Here is a 24382-nt window from a genome sequence, read left to right as displayed (position 1 = left end):
ACGGGCAACACCTGTTTATGCATCCTTCTCTTTACTTCATGAAAAATGCTGAAAGATTTGTCCTAGTGCGATGCAGCAAAACTCTGGAGCATCTAATACCTTCACAAAACTGAAAAACTATCTCTTGCCTAGCTGTAACATCGACTTTATTTCTATGGCTGACATGTTGTCATGTCTAAGCTAGCTGTACACTGAACTGCTTGCACAGTATGATATATTCGGATACCTGTACCTCAGTTTAATTTTCACTTTTCTCTTTAGAATGCAGGAAAGTCACTAGATACAATTCAGCCCTTGAAAGCATCAACAACCTTAGTGAGAGGATATTCCATCTCTTCTAGTAAAGGTGTTCTTTAGATTCTTTACTAAATCATAAAACTAGTATTGTCTGATACAGTATTCACAAATTTTAGTATTGCTGACCTGTTTCTACTTAACCAGACAAATACTCACCTCAAGTCCAAAGCACTATATGACCTTAATTTTACGTTGCCCTGTAAACAGTTCTATTATTATTGTACGTTTTTCCTGCGAATGAGTTAGGCAGCTTGCAATTACAATGGATTAAAAATATTTCTTAGACAACAGATAGTAAGAGGAGGGGTTTATCCCTGTCCCCTTTATTTTGCTCACAGAAACTCACTCACATAAAATCACAATGCCAAATTAAACAGGATTCCCCACTGAAATCTTTTGGTTGTTCAAAGGACCAGAACTGAACCCTAATGTGATCTCTATCCTTTTGTACCTTCAGTCATTTCTTTTTTACTTTGAACAACTTCTAACCTATCAGTCAGGTCCTAATACATTAACCTGATTCTGTTCCTCTGAAGCCAGCTTGATTTTACAATGTGGAGGGTCATCAGAAACGGCAATGCACCTTGGGGATACACTTGTGGTGCCTGAGGAGGGCGTCCGGCATAGTAGACCCTGCTGCACATGTGGAGTTCAAATACTGGAACAGCTTCCACAGCGGCTGCAAGAGGGACCCACCTGCCAAACGGGCAATGGGAGAGCCAGAAAAGGCTTCATTTAATCATGGGTCCATGTCACAACATCACCCAGCATCTCGGTCCTTCCCTCCAATACTATTTTTGTTGTTTTATTTCTTCCACAGATCAAGCATTCTGATGCAAGACACTTAGTATTTGATTTGCAAATTTTATTAATATGGTTGTATTTTTTAATGTGAGGATAAGTGCTCAAATATTCTTTTGACAAGTACAACCTTGACAACTAGAAGGAAAAAAAATGGAAATAACTCACAAATACCAATGAGAAATGAGAAAAACAACATCCATCCTATTCCAAACACGATGGTCTCCAATGGTGTCATTTACAATAGCTTGTCTTTTTGTTCAGTACCTTCTTGAACTTTACATCACAAATTTCACTGGTATCTGACTGCGGTAGTTGACTCCTCAAGGTGTACCATTTAAGTTGTGCTTACAGGACATCTCAGGTGTTTAAGGTAAAATACAGTTCTTGCTAAAACAGATTCACAGCTAACAGATGCAAATAATGGCCTCAGTTCTGCAAGTGTCCCCAAATACATATTTAACATGAAGAACAGATTCAAAGAGCTCTTAAATTAACTGAAATAGTAAAAACTCCACTAATATCATTTCAGTTCAAACGGCTTCTTCAGTGACTTTCACTAGCAAGCTGCAAGACCGGACTAGCCTCAAGGACCTCTGGGAGGCCCCTGTGTAGCGGCAATTCAGCACGTTGCTGATTTCAGTTTTCATTAAGGGCTACTGTGGTAAGCGCGTTGTGATAACAAAACAGTCAGTACAATGGTTTCAAGCAGATGCATTCCCTTCCCTTTTGTTTTGTACTCCCCCAAATCTACTCTCCTTCCCTCCTAAGGATGCAGGAGATGCTTGGTAAAGTGGGAGGCTTTTAGTGATTTATAGAAAAATTGATTTGACTTCAGCTATTACTGTGTTCTTTACCTTGGTCTTGAGTAGCACTGCGCATTTATTCATGGACTTTTAAATTCCTGTGAAGGTCACCCAAGAAGCTCTATGTATGCTACCTTGTTAAGGGCAGCAAAAATCCAAATGAATAACAGACTCTGCCACAGTCATAGTTCAGAAATATATCTGATGAGCTATTTCTTTCTATACGCAATTAAAAATAGTTCTAAATATAGAGCGGACAAAATGCATAGGAAGACAGCAAAACAACTGTAGTAGTCAATTTTTTTCATGAGTGATTTCCGCATACTAATATAGGATTATTACATCACTGTTTCATTCTCATGTAAAATGAATAACCCCGTGAGAAGTCAATTCAGAACCCTCCACACAACGCAGAGGTCTGGGTTTGCCACGGGATGTGCTGGATCCTTCGTCAGCGGTACGGGGCAGGGGCTGCTCTGCTTTGCCCCTGGCTGCCCTATTACTTTCTCAATAAAGCAAATTATCCCTGCATTTAAAACTACCAAACCAAAAGCAGCTTGCCGGTCTAGTAGGGCTTCCTGTCCCTTTGTCTCCCTCAGCGGCTAGTGGCAACCGCTTGTTATCAAGCCCTATTAACGGTGATAATTGCTTGCTGTTAAAAAGCAATAACTGGCAGCCTCATGTTTCCCATGCTGCTGAGGAGGTTTGAAACAAGCAGGATCATCACAGGAAGGGAGCTGTCACTGAGGGTCTCGGTCACTGCTTGGAAGGATACCCACCGCCTACCCGGTTCCAAATGTAAGCACACAGAATAAGTTATATGCAAACAGAAGTCAGGTTTCAGGAGGAATCCCGGTGCCTGAGGTCTTCATCACCAGGCCTTTCCTTTAGTACCTGGAACTTCTTTTCCCTCCCTGACGCTCTTCATCTGTCCTGCTGGTACTGCCGATGGCGCCTAGGACAGATCGCCAATGAACTGGAGAGATCCCTGTTCGCTTTTCTCCCTCCTAAAACCAAACTTAAGTTACTAAAATCAGACAGGTTTTTTTCTTCCAGTTTCCAGCAGGGAAGGAACAGGAAGTGCCAAAATACGTGGGGGTGAAGGGGGCGGCTGTTCTTGTGGCATTTCCAGCCGGGGTCAGAAGCAAACCCACACAAAGGCCTTTTTGCCTAAGTTCCCCAGCCCAAACTTCTAGCGTGTAAGGGGCTTGACAAGTTTAGACACTCCTCCAAACTTTCAGATGCCTGTCCCCACAGCAGACCCCCGAGATTTCCTCGTCAACGGTACCGCCAGCTTCTCAGTGAAAATGAAAAAAAAAAAAGGAACAGGATGGGATGTATATTTAGGTTTAAGTCTGAGTACATACATACTATGCTAATTTGATTACTCATCGGGAATCCTCCTTTGCGACAGCTTTTTTTTTATTAATCTTAACACAGTAACGTTACAGCCTTAGCAGGAAAGAGCAAATCGAACACGCAGCACTGTTTCCCTCCATTTGTGCCTCTCCCATTTTTAGAAGACACGAAGCGCTCATGGCATGAACCCCCCCAGGACCCCCAGCAGCTCGGCGCGCCGGCCCAGCCAGGCAGCAAACGTCAAACTACTCCTGCGACCAACTTCACCGTTCCAAATGTAAATCAATGCAGCAGCCGCCGCGAACCAGAGCTCTCGTCTTGCAAGGGGGTAGATGCAAGCAGAACAGCGTTGCATGCAGCAAGAGCGGGAACAGCCGCTTGAAAATTGCTGCATTACGTTAATTAAGATTTTATTCATGCCTTTCGATACGCTCTGCTACAGCAGTAACGCACCGCACAAACGCACCGCGCTGCACCACCACTGCTCACAACCGTGTGAAGTTACACCCGCGCGTGTGTGTTGTGGACGCGCTTTCCGCTGTGTGTGTGGCTGCACCGGCACACCTGCGCAGGTGCGCTGCCTCCAACAATTTCGGGGTGGGTTAGGGATTTTTTTGTTATTTTACGCGAGGTTTTTTATTGACTGACAAGCAGAACATAAAAGCACGCACCCCCCCACCCCTCCCCCTGTACTTTCGGGCCGCTGGGGTCCCTGTATTTCCGCTCCCCCCCGCCCACCGGGGCTCCGTGTCCCCGCCCTCGTGCTCTCCGCGGGGCGTGGAGGGGGATCCCCCCGCTGCAGCCCCGCTGGCTCCCGGCCCCGGGCCGCGGCGAGAGCCGTCGCCCCCCTCGGTGGGGGGGGTCCCTCCCCGGCGGGCTCCGCCACACGTCCCCCCTCGCCGCCGCACCTGCCGCCCGCGCAGGCGCGGCCCCACGCGGGGAGCGGGGCGGGGGGGCCGCGGACACGCGTGTCGCCGCCGCCGCGGCGCGCACCCACCTGGCGAAGGCGCGGCGGGCCGGCGGGGGGCGAGGGCCCGCCTCCCGGCGCGGGGGGCGCGGGGGAAGCCATCTTCTCGCCCCGCGGCTCCTTCCCGCCGGCGCCCGCCTCTCCTCAGCCCCGCGGCCGGCGGCGCCCCGCGGCCGCCACCATGGCGGGGCCCCACGGCCCGGCCCCGGCCCCGGCCCCGGCGGCCGCCGCGGGAGGGGGGCGGGGTGGGGAGGGGGGAGCGGGGGTGACCTTCCCGGGCCGGCCGGCGGCGGGGCCGCTGCCTGGGCTCTGCTGCAGCGCGGCCGCACGCCCGGCCCCTGCGCGGGTGGGTGTGCGTGCGTGGGCGGGCGAGCGGGCGCGGGGGAGCCGGTGCGGCGCGGCGGGGCGCCGGCGGGCGCGGAGGGGCGCGGAGGCGGGGGCCGGGCTCCCGATGAGATCATGGACAGCTCCGCCGCTGCCGGCGAGCGGGCGGCGCCGGGGGACGGGGGGGGGGGCACGGGGGGAAGGACCCGCCTCGTCCTCGCGCACACACCCCCCACCACACCCCCCCCACGGGCAGGCGCCCCCGCCCCCCCCATACACCCCCTCACACATCCATCCCTCGCACACACACCCGTTCCCTTACATCCCCCCACACCCACCCCCTCACATCCATCCCTCGCACCCTTCCCATCTCCCCCAACCCTCCCACACCCACCCTAACCCCGCACAGCCTCCCCCACGCGTGCACCCACGCTCTCCCCACGGACCCCGCCCAGCCCAGCGGCAAGCGGCCACAGCCTGGGCAGCCCCAGGCAGCAGGCAGAACCCACAGGGGCTTTGTTTTAAATTATGACATCTTCTTACACCTTCCCCTCCAGCTCCAAGTTTCAAAATACAGAACAAAAGTGGGGTTTAGGGTTTTGGAAAAATGTGGATATTTTTAGGTGCAATTATCATAATCCTCCACCGTCTGTTTGCACAGAAATGCATGCGGGGTTTTCGAGTGCTGAATGCCTTTTGGTCTTTGTCTGGGTGGAACGCAAAGGGGGAAGCATTACTCCCTGCTGCCTCCATTCAGATATTTGAAGGGCACAAGGGACCCTATAATCAGAGAGTCTGATCTCCTGCATAAGACAGGAATTTCTGGGAATACAATTTCCCTCGGTGACTCCTATAGCAAACCCCAAAACAGCTGGTGGAGCTACAATATACATGTCAGAGAGATGATTTGAAATCGTTGAGTTACAACGAATCCATTATATCCTTAGGCAAGTGGTTCCAACTGTTAATTATACCCACTTCTCTCCAGATTTTAGCCATGGGAGCTTCCTGCACCCCTGCCTGCCTGCCTGGCCAAGGAAACCTTGTGTTTGCGTGCATTTAAGTGTGGCACCATGTCACAAATCTTCACCAAAATACCCATCTAGTTATATAGCGATCTGCGTATTTAAAAAAGTGATCCCCTTTTTCAGCAGAGAAGGAATTCGCTGCTTCACTCAAGTTTCTGTCCAAAGAGAGTCTTGTTCTTTACTACAAGATGTAGGAAAACTGTTAATCAAAAGCATTCCTCTGCAAAACTCGGACTCCCGCCCTACCCCAGGCTCAAGAGCCTGCTTCAGTTTGTGTCATCTTAGCAGCCCTCCTGCTTTCGAGTGCTATTGGCTAAAATCAGATTCAAAAACCACCATGATTTCGATTGCATTAGGGAGATTCTAAATTTACTACCAGCTATTTAAGTTGAAAACTACTTAGTCTTATTTGTGCTGGGATTTAGCCAATACCTTTAGCCCCACCTCCAGCTTCATATCCCTGCATCCCTGCCTTGCTGACACTTTGGCAGCTGGGTCAGCTGGATCCAGCTGCAGGATGATGTTTTTCAGAGGGCTGTTTGCCAGCTGCCCCGAGGGACCTCCGGGCCCTGCTGCAGGAGTGCACGCTGGTGCCAGCCCCAGGCAGGCGGTGGGAGTCCGGGGTGGAGGGAGAAGAAAACCTCCCTTTGAACGGAAACTTGTTTCAGGTTATTATCACATCTTGCTAGGCTGCAAAGACAGTGACACCTAACACAGCCCTATCTTGTCAGAACCACAAATAAATGTATGTCTTCCAGCCAGCCTGGGGAGCTGGCACTCACTCCATCTGTATTTCTCCCATAACTAGCACACGTATTACATTTGTTTCACTCATTCTTAATTTTTACCTAGCCCATAGGCTGTGACTCTGCGCCATAATCTTCCCTTGAACATTACCTACCACTTAACAAAGGCTGAAAGAGTCTCTGTGTTTCTGAGCAGACTGGAAACCGCTCTTGCAGATTTGAAAGGAGGACCACAGCTTTTTGTAACACTTGGCGTGTCTTTTACTGAACAAGAGACACCAGCTGTTTGATGGCAAAAGCTGTTATTTCCATTTGTGGAATGTTGCACATACATATGACATTTTTACAAACCCGTACAAAAGAAAGTTCAGACTTAGAGGAGCACAAAACTCAAGCCAAACACAACTGCAAGATACACCTTTCTGTTCACTACAAGAGACTTCACCCTGCTGACCTGCACCTCCTCCATTACCACTCTCCATCTCCTAATATTTCCAGAAGCAATGCCTGCCAATGTCACCGCTGTCACGCAAGGGCATGTCTCCTCCTTGGATCCCTCCAGGGTGCCTGGCACCACAATGCCTCACACACATCTAACAGGTTTATTCCTGGGAAAGACCAGCACATTTCCAGCCCGCTGCGGGCTGGCACCACAGCTGAGGAGCTCGGGAACTCCAGGACCATGGATAGACTGGATGGATCCAGAGGCTAAAGAAGGCTGAGGAGCAATAATAACTCATAGTAAGTGGTGGGACTTGGATACTAAGTCAATGAGAAGGGTGGAGTGGAGGGGATTAGTGGAAAACCAACACAGGCGAGAGGGCAGCAGTGCTCTGGCCATGACTAAATTTCAGGCTGAAGTCTGTGGTATTCAGAGGTGCTGGCAGAGGGTGGCTCCAAGGGACGTTTGTGACACTGTTCCTGTCTTAGATGATACCAGTGATCCTACCCACATTCAGGGCTAGTTTTCCCTCCTGTTTCCCTGCAAGTCCATTTTACCACTTAACTCCAAAATGAGACTTTTTTTCTCCTTTCCTTTTTCCCAAACCTTTGCCAGGTGGAGGACTTCCCTCACCTCTGCGCTTGGGTACAGCCCATCCCCCAGACTTGCTGGGGGCAGGTGGGAAGAATTCAGGAGGTAGTGAAATTCCCAGGGGGTCTTAGGAAGTTAATCTAGTGAAGAGAAGCTCCTCATGGTCTTTTACTGATATGGCCCATAGCACTGGCTGATTGTGGAAAAATCTCTCTTCTGACCCCAAATAATCCAGAGAGGTTCAACCTTGGGCATGGGGACAGCCCAAAAGAGCCCCAATGCACCCTGTCCTAATTTTGTTTCTGTGGTTGCAACAAACGTCTCAGAGGCAAAAAAAGAGCAAGCTCTGGTAGCCAGTTAGTGCCTTCTGGCAGTAAGGAGGGGAGGAGGAAACCAGCCTGTGTCCTGCTGGTGACCAGTACAAGGCCCTGACATACAGGGTGAAACAATACAGATATATAAAGAATGACCCAATTTTCTCAATTCCTCTATTGTCTTTCTTATGGCGACATCACTTTGGGCATGATTTCCCAGCCAGCCTGTGCCCTGCTTGAAGAGGAGGACTGACAGTGATGCAGGTAGTGATTCAGCGCTGCTTGGCTTGGAATAATTGAGGAGAGCATGAAAGGATGACATTCATCTATGTCAATTAAAGCTCTTTGGGGACTTTGCTTCAGCAGAGGATCACGTGTGCTTGGGACTTGCCTCTCTACAGTCCATCTTCTGTGCCACGTGCCCCCCCCTCTGCAGGATGTTCAGCGCACTGTCCTTCGCCTAACGCTCCTTCACAAAGCATCCTCCAGCTTGAAGGACACACACCCCCACCATCTCTGCCAGACCCGATACGTAGCTTAGAAGCTGTAGCCCAAACAGGTCAAGTGCATGGTATGTGCATGTGAGATACATGCACATCAGCCAAGAAAAAAAAATAGATCTCACACTTCTTAACTTCACTGGAGCACAGCCCATTTTTTCACTGCTGATCCAACTTTATCTTTCCACCTCAGAGGTACAAAAATGGCCCTAAAGTGAGAGGGAGGTGTCTGGTGGAAAAACAGCAGTCGGCTGGTGTGTAATGGCTGCCACAGATTCAGCTCTGAATAGCCTCAGCAGGGACGGATGATCCTCTCTCGTGTCCCCACCGAGGCTACTCAGATGCCATGATTCAAAGCCCTGCTACTTGGCTTTGGCTTCAGCCAGAGGTCTGTGCCAGCAGGAGCTGGGGAGAGTGCTGGAAGAGGAGCACAGAGAGAAGCAGAGGGGAAAATCTGACTGAAAATTAGATGCAGTACAGAGTGGTTGTGATTTTCAGGACCGCCTAAGGGACTTGGATGACCAACTCCTATTTAATTGGGCATTATAATTTTCTAGGCATCTTTGAAAACCTCTGCCAAGACTTACAACCCATTAATTTTCATCCCAACACACAGTACAAGCTTCACCTTAATGAAGAAAACCTCTTTTCTGCTCAAAGTATTGAGTTTTTGTGACTAGGACATCTCTATTTCTAAGCTGCCCTTGTGTCCTCGGTTATATTCTCTCTATACTTTGATACTAACTCTAATATTGTTCCATTTCTTATTGATCTCTCCAGGTCCCAGATTAAACTGCATTCCTGTACACAGCCTGCTAACAGACCTCCAGCCTTATTTCCACCATTTAATGAACCCTCTGCTGTGCCTGGGAGTTAAAATCCCCCCCGTTAGCACAGCTTTGCCCTTTTGCCTGCTTTTTCACTTGGGCAGTGATTTTACACTCCAGTTCTTTTTAGATGAACAGCCTGTAAGATTCATATGACCAGTTTTCTTGCTGAAATATTTCTAGTATTGGGCCATAAGCACTCTACCGTTATCCTCTGAACAGACTCTACCCTTCAAAGCTCAGGGTTGCTTGAGGAATATTATTCCTGGGGGAAAAAAAAAAAAAAAAGAGCCAGGTTACTCAGCCCTTCTGACTTTGTACCTGACAGGAGGACCCTGAGGTTATCAGAACAGTTAGCAGAGAATTAACAGCTCGGTATGATACAGAGAAATGATTACAGATGAATGAGCTTGACCTCATCCTTGCCAGTCTCTACTGGAGGGGACTGATGCTGTGTTACATATACAGATCATCTACTTTTACACCCTCACCAGAAGAAGATAAAATTTGCAGAGTGCTGCAGCAAGCAGCATGGCTGCTCTTGCTTGTTATGCCCTGAATTGCCTTTTTTTTTTTTTTTTTTTTTTTTTTTTTGTACAGCAATGCTACATTGCCAGCAACAATCCCTTTGGGTAAGAGCCCTCCTCTTGTTTTTTTTAATTTGCCAAATGTGACTGGCAAAAAGCTGAGCTGCTTTCTCGGGTAGCATCATCTATATTGCTCCCTTCAGTTAAAAAACATCAATCCACACGATCTAGAGATGTACCAGTGAGACAGCCTGCGAGATATTTGTGGTGGCTGATGCCTAGCAGCCTGCGCTACAGCTTTGCAGCGCAGCCACGCAATGCGATGCACTGCCTCATAAAATCATCTTGTGTGGCATGTTCGAGAAGAGTGCTGCCTGCAGACAGGTCTGCAGACAAAGCAGGAGCACCATGGAAACTGCTCGAGAACAAAAGCACTGCAGAAAGGGTAGAAAAAGCGAGCTGTGCCACGACCTGTGAAGAATGCCCAAAGTACTTCTCTTTGCCTTGCGTTCAACTCCCAGAGCCACAGCCCCTGCCACACAGAACTGAACTGTAACCTGCCCAGGGAGTTCAGCGGGGTCAGGGTTCCACCTCCTCGTCTCCAATAAAGAAAACAGGAATTGGTACAAGCAGATACTGATTTTGCACAGAATTGTGTTTTCTATCCCCAAGGTGATGATGTAAAGAAGGGCAGTCTGTGGGAAATACTGAGAAAGAGCATTTACCCCTTAGCAGGTGTCACCAAGGACTGAAAAAGAGCCTACGAAAAGGGATAATAAAGTAGGAGTTAAAAGCATTTTGCACTCCAGAGGCTCAGGGGCCATTTCAGGGAAGTTTCAGCATCTGTTTATCCATTTTTTTTTCCTCTTCCCTGGGTACCAACTGCCAGTGCTGCTGGAGATGGGGTGCTGAGCTCAAGGAAACCTCAGTCCCACTGGGTATATGGCTGCTCTTACTTGTTCTTCCTTTTAACGTCTGCTGTTAGCCAAATCTTGATCTAATTTATTTTAAGACAACTGTATGGAGCAATACCAGCTCATTTCAGCTAACAGAGTCCATACCTTTTCCATCTACCGGTTGTAGCGGAGCCTACAGGAGGACTCAGATTGTACTGGCAGGAAGCTGACATACCAAGTCTGACACATGTTGTCTCCTTTTTTAGGGAACAGCTTAAACGTGGTGTAACTGTAGCTTTTGGTCTAGAAATTTCGAAGAATGACAATTGTATTTACTCGTAAGTGGGAAATGATGTGGTATTTATAGAACTTGTGGGTTTTCCCCCATATTACATTTTGATGCCCGTGATAAGTACCAGGAAACAACCTCTAGCAATTCCCACACTGCTTGTATTGATGTCAAAAGGCCACTGCATGACATTGCCAGTTCTTTTTCCTCTCCAGTGGCTCCAAGTCTCAGTGACAGACGAATACAAAACAGATGGGATGGTGGCAGAACCTCATCAGATGGACCCGATGGGCCTCAAGCTGCCGACGGTAATGCATAGATTAGTGTCACATAATGCTGGGCTTTGTATTGTGATATCAAAAGACACACAGTGGCTTTAGTATTTCGTCTTGTCCTGTCCTGATGTCAGGATCCTCGGTTTGATTTTGACATCATGCAGAAGATAGGCTTAAGAAGCTGCATCTATATTTCTGTGTCTCTATCAGCTTCCTGTGGTAAGCTTCAAAGCAGCAAGAGACACTTCTCCGCTGCATGAAAAAGCTTTTTGAATCACTGCATTTAAAATCAGACCAAAAACCTCAATTTTTGACCAAAACGAGTATTAGGTCTTGCTAGATTTTTGTCAAGTGTACTTCTTAAATATTATCTCACATATAATTACTTAACAGCCATACTACTTGGGAAATAACTCTTTGCATTTGGCTATAGCAACACTTTTGACATTTCCATTCAGTCCAAGAGATCCCTGCAAGCTATTCTGTGAGTACCTACAGAAAAGCGACATCACTGAAAAATAATGTCTTTACTTTCTGACAAAATTACTCCTTGTCTTTTCCACAGCAGACATGGGATGTTTCCAAGAAATACTGCAGTCACAAAACCAAGTCAGCTTGCTGAGGCCAAGAACATTATTCAGCTTCTCCATGACCTGTGGCTGCACGTGCAGCCCCCTGCAGAAGGGTCTGTCCTGCCTGATGCGAGGGGCCGGCAGCAGCTCCCAGTGCTCAGCACCTTGCAGCTGTGAATCCCAGGTCATCTCTCTCTCTCCTTAAGGATGCTCACACCTCTTTTGCAGGGTAGACCTAGAAGAGTATCAGAAACAACAGGGAAGTACAACACCACTATGAATATATTCAATGGGAATTAGCTATTAGGCTTTTTTGGTGTTACTACTATTCTATACGTGTAACTCTTAACTTTCTGCATCACCATGTGTTGCCCTTTCCTAGCTGTGTCATGTTGCAAGGCTGCTTCGAGTCACCACCCTCATCTGCAGGCATTCCTTCACATCCCTTTGCGCTGGGATGCTGCTGAGACCAGGAAAGCCTGTCCCAGCACTCCCCCGGGAGTCATGCCTTCCCTACGCTTCTCCAGGGAGATCATGGCAAGAGAGGAAGAGATTGCACCGCCTCTGCTAGGGGAAAACAGAGCCTGTCACACCAGCTCGCCCCTCGCTATTACGTCTGGCTCAGAAAACATCTTGGTATGCTAAAAGAACTCAACGCCACAAAACCGGAAAGCTCCTTTCACTTGGGAAGCTGAGATGCTCAGTCAAGCTCCAGCTGGTGTCAGCCAAGTTGTCCAAGGGTCTGGCAGACCAGCCTCTCTCTCAGGAGTTTTCTGGTACATCCAGCTTTAGGCGTGATGCAAACCCCATGAGAACAGCTCCCTGTGGTATGTTGTCACTTCTAATTTCCATCATTGCTAAAAGCAGACAGTGCTGAGACTTGGGGGAAAAAATGTTTTAAAAATTAACCCTTCTAACCTGGGTTGGGACCTCCTGGTACCATCCCTGGAACAGCTTCCACCTTCCCATCCACAGCCAGCCAGCAGCTCCAATCCCCTCGGTCCTCCTGCTTCTGCCACTGCCAGGTTCACCATGTATGTGCTGCTGCCTGCGGCGTTTGGGTCTCCACCTGTACACAACAGAGGCACCAGTGTCTGCTTTGCTACCTCTTGCACTGAAGTAGCAAAAGCCATTATATTTAGAAAGTGTTTCAAGCCAGGTACTCCAACTTTTCCTAGTAAACTCTCTGCTTCTCAGTTTAGTTTTTGACACAGCTTGTTTGACTCCATCTCCATTCGGCCACAAGCAGTGTGACAGCAATGTGCCTCCTTCCAAGCCTGTTTCATGTCTTTTCCAAAGAGGCAAAGCAACGGATGAGACAGCCATCGCGATCCGGAAAGGCGGAGACTGCCGATAGCAGAACTGGTGTGAGACAACTGGATTAACATCTGCCCACACAGCAGGACACACTGCCTGCCACCCAGCAGCCTTCACATCGGGCTAGTGGAGAGAAATAAGATTTTCCTGGGTGACAAGCTTTTTCCAGCACAGGATGCCAGTCTGATGTTGCAGAAAACACTACCCTTCTCTCAGCCTTACCTACCACCAGCTGCAGCTGGAATACCTCCATTTCCCTGCATAAATTGCCACCTCACATCCAAACACCAAGTTCTTGCCTCCATATATGATGTGACTGCACTCAGCATTAGCCTACACAGCCATACCTCCCTGTGGTGAAAGCATCAGCCGTTCCTTTCCGATACAAACTCCACAGAAAGTTTTCTAAGGGACTCTTTCTTCTGCTTGCACCATTCAATGCCTACCAGCTATCAGCTGCTTTAATGTATTTGAACATTCCTTAAAACTGTTGCTTTCACACATCAAAGAGGCAAGTATAGACAATTTAAGACAACATAAACGCAAGTACCTGACCAACAAAGGAAGAAAGTACGAGTTAAAAAGAGTGGGCCATGTTGTCAGGTTTCCCTAAAGGAAAGAGTCCAACCCAGCTGCAAGCAACATGTCTCCAGCCATGATGAAATAATCTGACAACAAATGGGACAAAATACAGCACAGGAGTTGTAATCAGGGCATCTGAAATGGGGGATGGTGCCAAACAGGCTTAAAAACTGCAAAATGACTCCATGTGTATCTCCCTGCTGGAAGCTGCAGATGACCCACTCTGCCACTGTAGCTGTATCTATATATAGTTGCAAAGAGAGAGAGAGATATATGGCTATAGAATTTTTTATATATATAGTCTAAAACCAATTAGGCTGCACAGCTGCATGTTTCAATACCCAAATAACTTTAAATATTTTGCTCCCAATTCAAATTGTATTATTGTTTTTTCCATCAGTGTAAGAACGCTGCAACAGACCTGGCTGAGAGCAGCAGGGTTTCAGACACACTTGTGGTCAGGAGATGATGAGAGCACTAGAAGGAAAGGGGTTCACCTTTAATTGGCATCCAGGACACCAGTGACAAAGAGAGAAGGAATGGGCACAGAAGGACAGGAAAGGAAAAAGAACATTATGTGAATCAATAGGAAAAGGGAAATTACTTCCCTCTTGCTTAGCTTTCAGGAGACTCACTGTGGTTTTCCCACAGTTATCATTTTTGGTGTAAGAGCAGTTCTGGCATAAATGCAGACGTTGGGTGCCCAGCTGGGCAGCCACTGGCAGGGCAGGGAGTGGAATCAGGGCACAGACCAGAGCTGCCAGTTTGAGACCCTCGTCACTGTCTCAACAACCCTTAGTGAAAAGCATAAAACACTGAGTCATCTGCTCATCTCAATCGTCTGGCTGTTCTAAGAGCAAAATAAACCACTGTCAAGTGGAAAATCCAGGAGATGCGGTTGTTTGATACTCTCTCCATTGCTCTAGGCACAGAGTTTAATCTACCTCTTCACATCTGACACAAGAGGTGAATCCAACACAGACCAGAAAACACCTCAGAGCTACTGCTGGGAGAAGATGGGGGGAAATTACTTGAGGATGAATTGTGGTGGCATAAATAATAAGCTTTGAGTGGATATTTCAGTGCAAGTCAAGAAATTTCAGTGAATTAAAAATTCAGCTTTCAGTTTTGAATGTTAAATGTCAGAATTAAAAAAAAGAAAAAAGATATTTATAATATCAAAGCAGCATTGTATGAAAGAGATTAATTATGCCTGAAACTTTCGCTAAATTAATGGATAGATGTTTCTGTATCTGCCATAGTGTAAGACACTAGAAGAAAGCCTACAGCTACAACATGGAGAATAACAAAGAAAAACGTAACATAAAAGGCAGACGGAACTGGCTTCTGCCTTTTTATTAACAGTGACCTAACTTTGCTTTAGGAACTGTACTCAAACACGGGCTCCCATTAACACTCTGCACTGATAGGGAAAAGAGGTGAAAGGATGGGCCTGTGTTGACTGAATTGGTTTTACAGCAGTGGATGACCCCGAAGCAAGCACACAGCATGGCTGAGCTCACCTCTGCCCACCTCCATGCAGAACTTGTCTGCACTGAAAAAACACCACATTTTCTTAAGGCCATGCCAGGTAAAAGCCACTGTGAAGACAGACTTTAGCTTGTAATTGGTGAGAGAAAAGTCCCACCTTGTAAGTTACCTTACAATAAAATTGAATTTATTTTTATACAAGAATAACTGATATATATTACTTGCCATAAAGGAGGAAACTCAGGGGTTTTGGTTTTAGAATAAGGCTCTTTTCAGTGAGTGTGATGTTCAGACTAGACAGCACAGGCCATTTCTGAACCAGGTTTTATTAGTCTGACTAAACTGAGCCAACAGGTCAAGTACACTTTGCATTTGTGCACGTGAAAGAGGTCTTCTAGGCTAAACCTTGCCAGAAGTTATCTACTGAGGCACCAGATATGATGGACAAGATCTGAGGGAACAGCTGTATTCCCAAAACACTCACCAAAAAATATTACACAAAACACTAGGTAACAAAAAGCCTCTTTTCATAACAAAACCACATTTCGGTGTGTAGCAGGTGAGGGAAAAGAAAGCAAACAGAAATAGCAGCCATGATGGGAAAAACAAAACAAAGGAGAAAACTGCATAAAGCACAAAGGCAAAAAGGTATTCAACCATCGCTGCTCCATACATTAATTATTTAGAGGGTGGGAGAACTGGAACACGCTCCCTCTGCAGAGACAAGGAGTCAGGGAGCTGCCTACTTTTATATTAGTTGTGCTCTTTTGCTTTTGGTGACAAGGAAGAACGTGTGTAACCTGCATCCCACATATCATGATGTATCCAGTTAGCAGAGATCTCTCTGTTGATGAAATTTCCACATTTATCTGGTCTGTTATTGACTGTGAAGAGTAATTCAGTGCCAAACTACCCAAACTTCTCTGCGGATAGCTCTGCTATCTGAGGCAGGGGGAGGTATTCAACCCAGATGCAAGTAGTTTTAGCTACCCTTGGAGAAGTATTTTCCCAGCTTGATGAAAATCTCTCCTGTATGTACTAGAAAAGCATCTTTTTGGTCCATCAGAGGCAGCAGATGAGAGCTGGGGCTTCTGGCTGGTGCCTGAGGACCCTGCGTCCCACCACCAGGCCACTGCAAGTTCCCTGGGAACACAGAGCACTTCTTTTCCCCCTCAAAATTACGTATATAGCTTCATCTACATGATGAGCCAAGGGTGTAAGGCACAAGAAAACACAGCGGATGCAAAGCTGCCCTGAGCTTTGCACTGTGCCTGCCGCGCAGGGCAGCGTGTGGCAGCTTTGCCCTCTGCTGGCCAGAGCCTCCGCGGGGTCCCCGGGAGCCCGGTCCCGGGCAGCAGCCCCCCTGCTCCACGGGCAGCCCCCGGGGCTGCCAACCCCATCCCCGGTCTTCCTCAGGCCAGCAGAGCAAGGATTAGATACACAAAGAGACCTGGTGAGTCGTCAGCTTGTCGTAGCGGCCCTTCACAGGGAACAGCCATACCTAAAGGTCTAGAAAAGGAGTAGAATAAAAAACTCTAAGTGTGATGGAGCCAGAACCTCTGTCCCAGCCCCGCAAAAGGTGAGAGAGAAACGGGGTACGTTAAATGACCTTAAGGTAAAGTCACACCACACTGGAAGGCTTTTCTCAGACTCATCACACTCCTCACTTTATTCCAGGTCTTTTGCACAAATCGTTAGGATTGAACAATGTAATTAGACATTTGGAAACGGCGTCACTTGCAGCCAGCTACCGCCGAGGGGTGTGCAGGGTCAGGGCGCTGCGACACAGCTTGGGAACAGAAACCCGCTGCAGAAACGCCTGCGGGCCCTCTGCCCACGCGGCTGGGCCGTCCTTTGCTTTCAAGTGCCAGGGCTGGTATGTCCCTTCCCTTTACCTTTCTCCCACTTCTTTTCACCCTCGGGTGTTCGTTTGGTTCCACTCAAAATGGGGTAAGGCAATAAAACCGCAGCAGTGATGAGAGTGTTTATCTAGCTCAAAACGAGTCGCCTTGGCAACAGCAAGCAAAGCTCTCCCATGCTCTCCTGCCTTCCTATTCTCCTGGTTTTGCAGCAATCGGTGTGCCTGGGGTAACAGCTATGCATGCTAAGTACGCCATCAATGCCGCTTCCAGCAAAGGGAGGCATGAATAGGAAAGCTGGCCCAGCTCCGCTTGTAAACTAACAAAAACCTGTGGGTTGGCAAGGACCCCGGAGAATTGGCCGGCACTGGCAGCTCCCCAGTTCAAAGGATTCACCTACCACTGTAACAGCCACCGCTCGCTTTGAAGACGAGTCCAAGAGCCCCCCAGCTCTGTAGCTCTCTGTCACCTACAGCTCCATTAGGGAGTGACCCTTTGAGGATGAAGACCCAATGAGAAGATCTGTAGGGTAGGTCTGATTACACATTCAACCAGTATCTGAACATCAACGATTCTGGACACAGTGACTTTCTGCAAAGCCCAAGCACTACACCACGCAGCAAGTACTCGTTTGCAGCACTTCTGGTCAACGCCTGGCAACTGTACACCCAGGGTGGGTACTTCAGCCAGGCACATAGGGCGTGCTTACACATGATGGCTTCCTCAGCAATGAAGTCACCTTAAAATTTCTAACCATTATTTGTCCAGATCCTTGGGGTCGCATGGTTTACAGCGGGCTCCCGGGGACTGCTGCACGGCAGGACCTGCAGGCTCAGAGGCAGGCACGAGCAGCCCCGGTGAGAGGCAGGACAATCTCCTAGGCCAGCGTTGCTGCCAAAGAGACAGACTGATAATCCCATCTTCATGACACAACATAAAGCAGCTAGAAATATTCTGATAATCCCATCTTCATGACACAACATAAAGCAGCTAGAAATATTTTTTTTCCCTTTGTAAAATTAATCAAGTATGTTCCCCCAGACATTTCTCTTACCCTGACAAAACACAAAGTAAAGGCCGAAAACCAAAAGATGACAGCTCTGCACTTGCATTTAAAACAAATGTTCTTTAATACTTGCAGGACCAAACTTCTGCTACAAGAGAAGGAAATGCATTCGGAATATAACACCACTGGTACTAATACAGCTAGTTCACTCCCTGAACATCCCAGGTTAGCAAGCCATTTTCCTCCATTACAGCACCACAGCTGACATGAAGAAAGCACATTTAATGCTAGGAAGAATATTCCACTTTTGGTATAGAGCAACTTCTTTAACACCATCCACCGAAACCTAATCACTTGCAGGTAAGATAACCATATTACTTCCCCACTCAGGCTCATTTCAAAGTCACCCAAGCATACCTTATCTAATTATTTTTTACAGCATTATGCAGCATTATTCCCATGATTTAATCATGTCTAAGATCATTAGACACTATGGTACCATAAGTAAGCAATTACAACACTGACCTATGTTCTAGGGGACCTGAGCAGGCAAGTGCCTTTTTCATTTATCAGAGGGTCGTTTTCTGATTTGATTTAGACCCTCTCTAGAAAAAGATAATTTACTTACCTGCCAGCTTTCAAGGACTGCCTTGAAGTCTGGTTTAAACTAGGATACACAGTACATCTTGGGAAAAAAAAAAAGCAACAAAATGTACACACCGGTATTAGATGTGTAAGATAAACCAGGTTAAACAGGCAATGTTAAAGCAGACTTGGTCAGATGGTTAAAAAATGAAAGAATTAAGTTAACAAAGAGAAGGGCATAGTCTTTGGGACTACTGCATGCCAACAGAGGAGGCAGATAAAGATTTAGGAAGTTCTCTCACAGCAGACACCCACGCCCCAGACAAGAGCACTTTGGCATCTCACGATAACTCAAGTCTCCTGTGGGAACTGTAATTCAGTGCAAATTTTTTTTTTCCAGACTTTTTGCTTGCTCCAGGTGACATTGAGGACAGTCAAACAAGAAACTTAAAAATTAACACAAGGTGCAAAATCAGAAGTAAAGAAGCTTTTCTATGCTGCAGGGACAGGCAGAAAGGGCAACAGGGTACAAGCATCATGCCATGTGTGGGGTACTGCACTGCTGGCTACTGAAAACCCACAGGTCCAGTAATCGTGGAGTATCAGGCTGCTGCTCTTGAGCATGGGTGTTTTATGAAAACCACAGTCTTCCTTCCAGCACTTTTACCGCAGAAACACAGCTTGTGGGAGGCAGTCACAAAATGGGAGGACACATATCTGAAGATGCGGGTAGTGTGAGTGTCCCTTAGAGGTGTGCAGTGGCTCTGCGCTGAGAGCAAGGAGGCCCTGCTGCCCTCTTTCTGCACCGCTGAGATCCTTCACTCATTAAAAATGACTCTTTCTTGCCATCACACTCACCACTGCACACCTCTGTTCCCATCCTCCTCCCCTTCCTCATGTCCCCTTACTTCCAAGCTCTTTATATGTACAAAGCCCAACACAACAGAGCCCTGGTCCCAGTCAGCAAGTTGGCATCACTAAGGTAACCACAACAGTCCTTGCTAAAAGACAACAGTACTCACAAGGCCAATCTCTAAGTTTGGAAATGTTGCATCAGAGGAGAAATCAAAGAAGGCTTCAGAGAGACAAGATCATGGATGATGAGATCTACAATCATCAAACATTACTTTTACTTTTTTTTTTTTTTAAAAAAAACAGAACTCTCTTTTTAATTGAAGACCCAAATTATGCATGTTCTACTGGCATCAAAGGCCTCACAGAGGTCAGAGTTACAGGCCTGCTGCTGTCACGCACAGTCTGCAACCAGCGGAAGAGGTAAAAACGTAAGCACTAAAAATAATTTCAGATTCAGTCCTATGCTGGGTCATGAAGAGCAGAATCGATGCTGGTTTTTGCTCCAGGCAGATTTATGTGTTTCAGAACACTCAACAGTCAAGGGAGACAAATCAGCAAAACCATATGAGCAGTTCAAAGTTATAAATTCCTATAATTTCACAGTATAATCCTGATTTTTTAAATAAAATGAGGTATTTCAGGGGGGAGGAAAAAAGTCACTGTTGGAAGTTCCTAGGAGTGGATGAACCTAGAGAAAAATGGTAAAGCAGAAAATTTAATTGTAAGCAACAAGCCAAACCACTGGAGGTAAATGTGTCAGACTTCGCTAAAGGCACCCTCCATTGGTAACGTCAAATATGAAGTACCTTTTGGGGTGCAACTCTTGGGATGGTAAAACGCAACAGATGGACTCCTCAGCATATGTTGACAGGGAGGGCTAACAGCAGCAGATATTAACTGTCATGTGTACTTAAAGACAAAAAAATACACAAACATTCTGGCATACTTAAGAATCCAAGCTTCTTTTGTAAAAGCATATAGACCATACTCTCCATACATTACTTCTGCAGCAAGTAGCAAAAATTCTACTATTAACGTCTTCAGAAAGAACTATACACCACCCTTTCCTGCTGAAGATTTCTGCACTAATTTGGAAAAAGGAGAAAAAGAAAACTGATGTTTAATTGTAAATACTTAACCTATATAAATATGGAAAGGAACAGAAAGGTGACTTCTCTTGCTATGCGTTCAAGTCAGGAATTATTAATAAAAGAGCAAAAATCCAAAACTTGTTCTTTTGCAATTCTGCTCCACTCTCCACAAAACATAAAAAGTCTGAATCATTTATGATCTGAATTATTTATAACATGGATGAATTTTTGACTTAAATGAATTTCAGCAGAAAAATCCTAAACATTTTACCCAGAGAAGGCTTTGGGTTTTTTTTCCTTCACATCACAGAAATGGAAAAAAAAAAAATCTCCCGTCTTTCAGGCAGGATGCCTAGAAGACATTCATTGATCAATACTTTTCATAGCTAGCTATTTCAGTTCTCTCTACTGTGTCATCAAATAGCTTACGCCCCTAGTATAAGAGAAGACTGGAAGATTAAATAATAATAATTAAAAAAATCTTGCAATTGGACTAAAAATCTGCATACTGCTGAAGGCCACACATTGAGGTTAGTTCCTAGCCTTCTCCCCACCTTTCCCCTGCAGTCCCCTGGGAGGAATCGTCCTTACGCAATTTCCAAGAACCATTAGCAAGCTCTTCCCCTCCACCCCCGAAAGTTTGTCTCTTATCTTGCACTTTTTCCCCTCTGTATTTCTGCTATCTTGAGTTTGATCACCGCTATACCCTCTCCATTGATTTGCAGTAATCCTCTCCATTCACTCGCTGGCCGCCCGAGGAGAGGGATGCCGGTGCTGGTGGCTCAGATGCTAATCCGAGTCTTGGCGGGGGGGAGGATGGCAAGTGACACGCCGGTGGTACCTGAGCTCACCGACTCTATAAACCTACAGTTCCCACTGCTGCTGCATTAGGCTACATCACCAGTAGCAGCACATAAATGGTGCTCCATAAACATTCCTCCCTCTTACCGTGCTGCTTCTCCACGCTATTCTTACCTTGGATAGTTTGATTACTGTTAATATGCTTTGGTACGATCTCTTGAAATGCCACCCCCCCACCCCCCCTTCTGTTCTCCCTGACTGCAAAGCCACCGTGGGTATTACACCCACACTTCTTTCAAGAATTGAGCAGAAATAATGCATTATTTTCTTAGATAGCGAAAATATACCAGTGTCACCAAACTTTGCTTTATTTTAATATGTATCATTAAAATACCTACACTGCTCCAGTAATTTGATAGCATAGAATTTAAATATGTTAACCTATTTTACCAGCAAAATCTATAGCAGTAAAAGTGCCTAGTGTCATTGACAGCTTTCTTCAAGAGACTCTGATGGTATTTTAGGAACGTACTTCTAGTTTCAAAATAACTTGCTCATCTTTCTATTTATAAGGAAGTTTCACACTTTTATAAACCAATGTGTTAGTGTCTTATTTGCCCTGAAATAAAATTCACTAAAACAATCTCACAAATAAACATGTGAATTTATCTTTACATTGACAGAGAGAGCTTTAACAGTAGACTTAGTCATACTGAAGTTCAATCTTTTATATAATTCTTACTTTGCTTAGGTTTTTTTGTCTTTTAAATATTGCCAGTCTACAATGAAATACCTTAAAGTGCATTAAGGTTACCATCTTAACTTGTGAACAACACACTTATCTGTAAGTGAGAATTACTTCTGGAGCTAGTTACAGATGTAACAAACAAAGGTTTTCTTATTTCTTCCCCCGAAGATTCTTCTACAAAAAAAAGTCTAAATTCAGTTTAGTGTGCATTTCATGCAAGTAAATTTTCTACCAGACTTCTCAATGACAGATTTTCTGACAGTCCTAGCCACTTAAAAATACATGGAAGATTGTATGGTCATTCTACTGTATTTTTGAACAATCTGATGGACTAAACAGAGACCTAGAGAGGTTTATTTAGCATTAACCAGTTTTATTATTTATAGTGTCATAAAGCAGACTGAAGAATTAGAGATGCACAAATGAAAATTTCTTAAGCATTTTATTTCATAACCTAGTGTATAAAACTTCAACATACAAAAAAACCAAAAACCAAAACAACAAAACCAGAAGTGAACTAAAGCAAGATCTCTTAATACATTTTCTCCAGAAAGCTTTACCTAAAGGCTCAGAAGCAGTAAACATTCAGCCTATTTCAAAATGGGATTCAGAACAATCTTCATACTTGCAGTCTGCAGAATTATGAATCAAACAGACCGGGCTTTGATGCCTTCTTAGAAACAGTTTAGTTGCTGTAAGCAGTGGTGTCTGTGGGATTTTTCAGTTGGATTTTTTTAAATACTTAGTTCACTTTCAAGATCACAATTAGTCTTGGTTAGTTATCTTCAGTGAAGCGAATATGTTTACTTGTTTGTTGAGTCTTTTCAAGTCTCATTCTTTCAGCTTTAGCAATCAACTGCAAACAGGAAAAATAATGTAGAAAAGATTAGAGAAAAATTATACTGTTATGGTTTTATCTCACAATCACGAATATTATTCACTGATTTACCGAACTTCATAAGAAAAAGCTAAATCTTTGAACAGCTGTTCAAAGCTGTACAGCTGACAAAAAAAAAAGCTAAAGAAGTTAAAGTAGTCCTGATAAAATTTCTTTCAGTATTGCCTCAGACCCATCAAAAATAGTAAGGCATCTCTCCAATCTCTGGACAGTGCAGCATCTTTCATTCCATCCCTCCTTCCTCCCAGTATGGTTGAAGGGAACAAAAAATCCCCAAACACAGTCTCATACAGTAAGTTAAAAAACCCTCTACCCTTTTATTGGATTCACGGTGTTACTGATGTAAGAAAAACAAGGTTAGAACATAAAAAATGCCTTATGAATATTGTGTCATTTTCTACACTCAGCAAAGAAACAAAATCACTGAAATCCAGATGGGGGCCATCCTTCAGGCTGGGAAAACAGGACAACACGTATCACAAGCCTGCTGAGAATTAACCTCAAGAAATAACAGGGTGGCTTGGAGGAACATTGATGTTAGGAATCCCTAACTCAAAACCCCATCTGACCAGGGATTTGTTTCTTTTCAGTTGCATTTTGGGGAGATTCATTACTAGGGTACCTGGTTAGCCTGCTCCCAATACAGAGCAGTGAGAAATGCTCTTGTGGAAAATAACTAATCTTCTAATTTTCAACTCCTGTGTACTGTATCTTCAGACAGAAACCAAAACACTACAAACAACATTAAAAGCATACTTGTTTTTAAAGCATCCATACTAGAACATTCACAGATTTAACCACAGTACTGCAACAAAAGTCATACTAATACCCAAAAGCGAACGTGAAAGCAGTGTTTCTGCAATAACCCACTAAGATTCCTTAACCATAAGCAAGAGCTCATGAGGTAACTGGTACATGAATAAGATCAGGGGGAAAAAAGCAACCGACCGAACCAACCAACCTAAAATGCAAGGAACAAGACAGGCTGCCTACTCTGAATAAGAACTGAGAAAGCAGGAAACTCCTGTGAACCTAGGCACATCTGCAACACACCAGCATAAATCAGCATCAACTTATCTGATGGAGATTACTAAAACATATTAGCTGATGCTGAGATAAAGGGGCACTTGCTCACCAGGCAGTTCAGTAAAGAGTCTGCACTGAAGAGATTTGACAAGTTTCACATATAAATCAAATTATGTACTATTTATCCACATGACTATGGTCACAGATGTGTCCTGCAGACATTGCACCTCATACACAGCATGGAAGTGCAAGGTGTGCTGCTGCACTGATGACAGCAGTAAGGAATTACACTTTACACTGTTGTTGCATGGATGCGCTGTTTGCTGTGCTGCAATATAATTACACTACCAGTTTTACCGGTACGTCCCCCTGCGCCCCTCCAGCATTTAACTTGACTGAAATCCTTAACATGTTCTCAACCGTGTCACACCGTAAGTTCTGGTAGGTGACTTTCTCAACCATTCTCCAGAAATCAAATTGATTGAAAGATGTAACTAAGCATTACTTTTACTCTCTGGTATCTGAAAAAAATGGATTAAATAAGTTAAACTCTAAAAAGAAG

The 24382-nt window shown here is 45.5% G+C and overlaps 2 protein-coding genes across 6 annotated transcripts in view; both read right to left on the bottom strand.

Moving 5' to 3' along the window:
* The window catches only part of ANK2 (ankyrin 2), a 371495-nt gene extending 367127 nt beyond the window's left edge, over window positions 1-4368 (bottom strand). The window contains exon 1 of the mRNA XM_074867112.1: window positions 4261-4368. Within this exon, the coding sequence (XP_074723213.1) occupies window positions 4261-4332 (72 nt within the window). The 5' untranslated portion in view covers window positions 4333-4368. The remainder of the gene's footprint in view (window positions 1-4260) is intronic.
* A 7299-nt stretch (window positions 4369-11667) lies between these two features.
* LARP7 (La ribonucleoprotein 7, transcriptional regulator) overlaps window positions 11668-24382 on the bottom strand; it is a 39091-nt gene continuing 26376 nt past the window's right edge. For 3 of the 5 annotated variants that reach the window (XM_074867104.1, XM_074867106.1, XM_074867105.1), the window contains exon 13: window positions 22322-22752. In XM_074867104.1, the coding sequence (XP_074723205.1) occupies window positions 22672-22752 (81 nt within the window). In that variant the 3' untranslated portion in view covers window positions 22322-22671. Of the gene's footprint in view, window positions 11797-12479; window positions 12625-21481; window positions 22071-22321; window positions 22753-24382 lie in introns of those variants that run through there. The other 2 variants (XR_012628776.1, XR_012628777.1) reach the window with 2 other exon arrangements.

Source organism: Strix uralensis, chromosome 4 (genome assembly GCF_047716275.1).
Source record: "Strix uralensis isolate ZFMK-TIS-50842 chromosome 4, bStrUra1, whole genome shotgun sequence".
NCBI lineage: Eukaryota > Metazoa > Chordata > Aves > Strigiformes > Strigidae > Strix > Strix uralensis.
The sequence above is the reverse complement of the archived record's forward strand: the minus strand, read 5'-3'. Positions and strand labels throughout refer to the sequence as shown.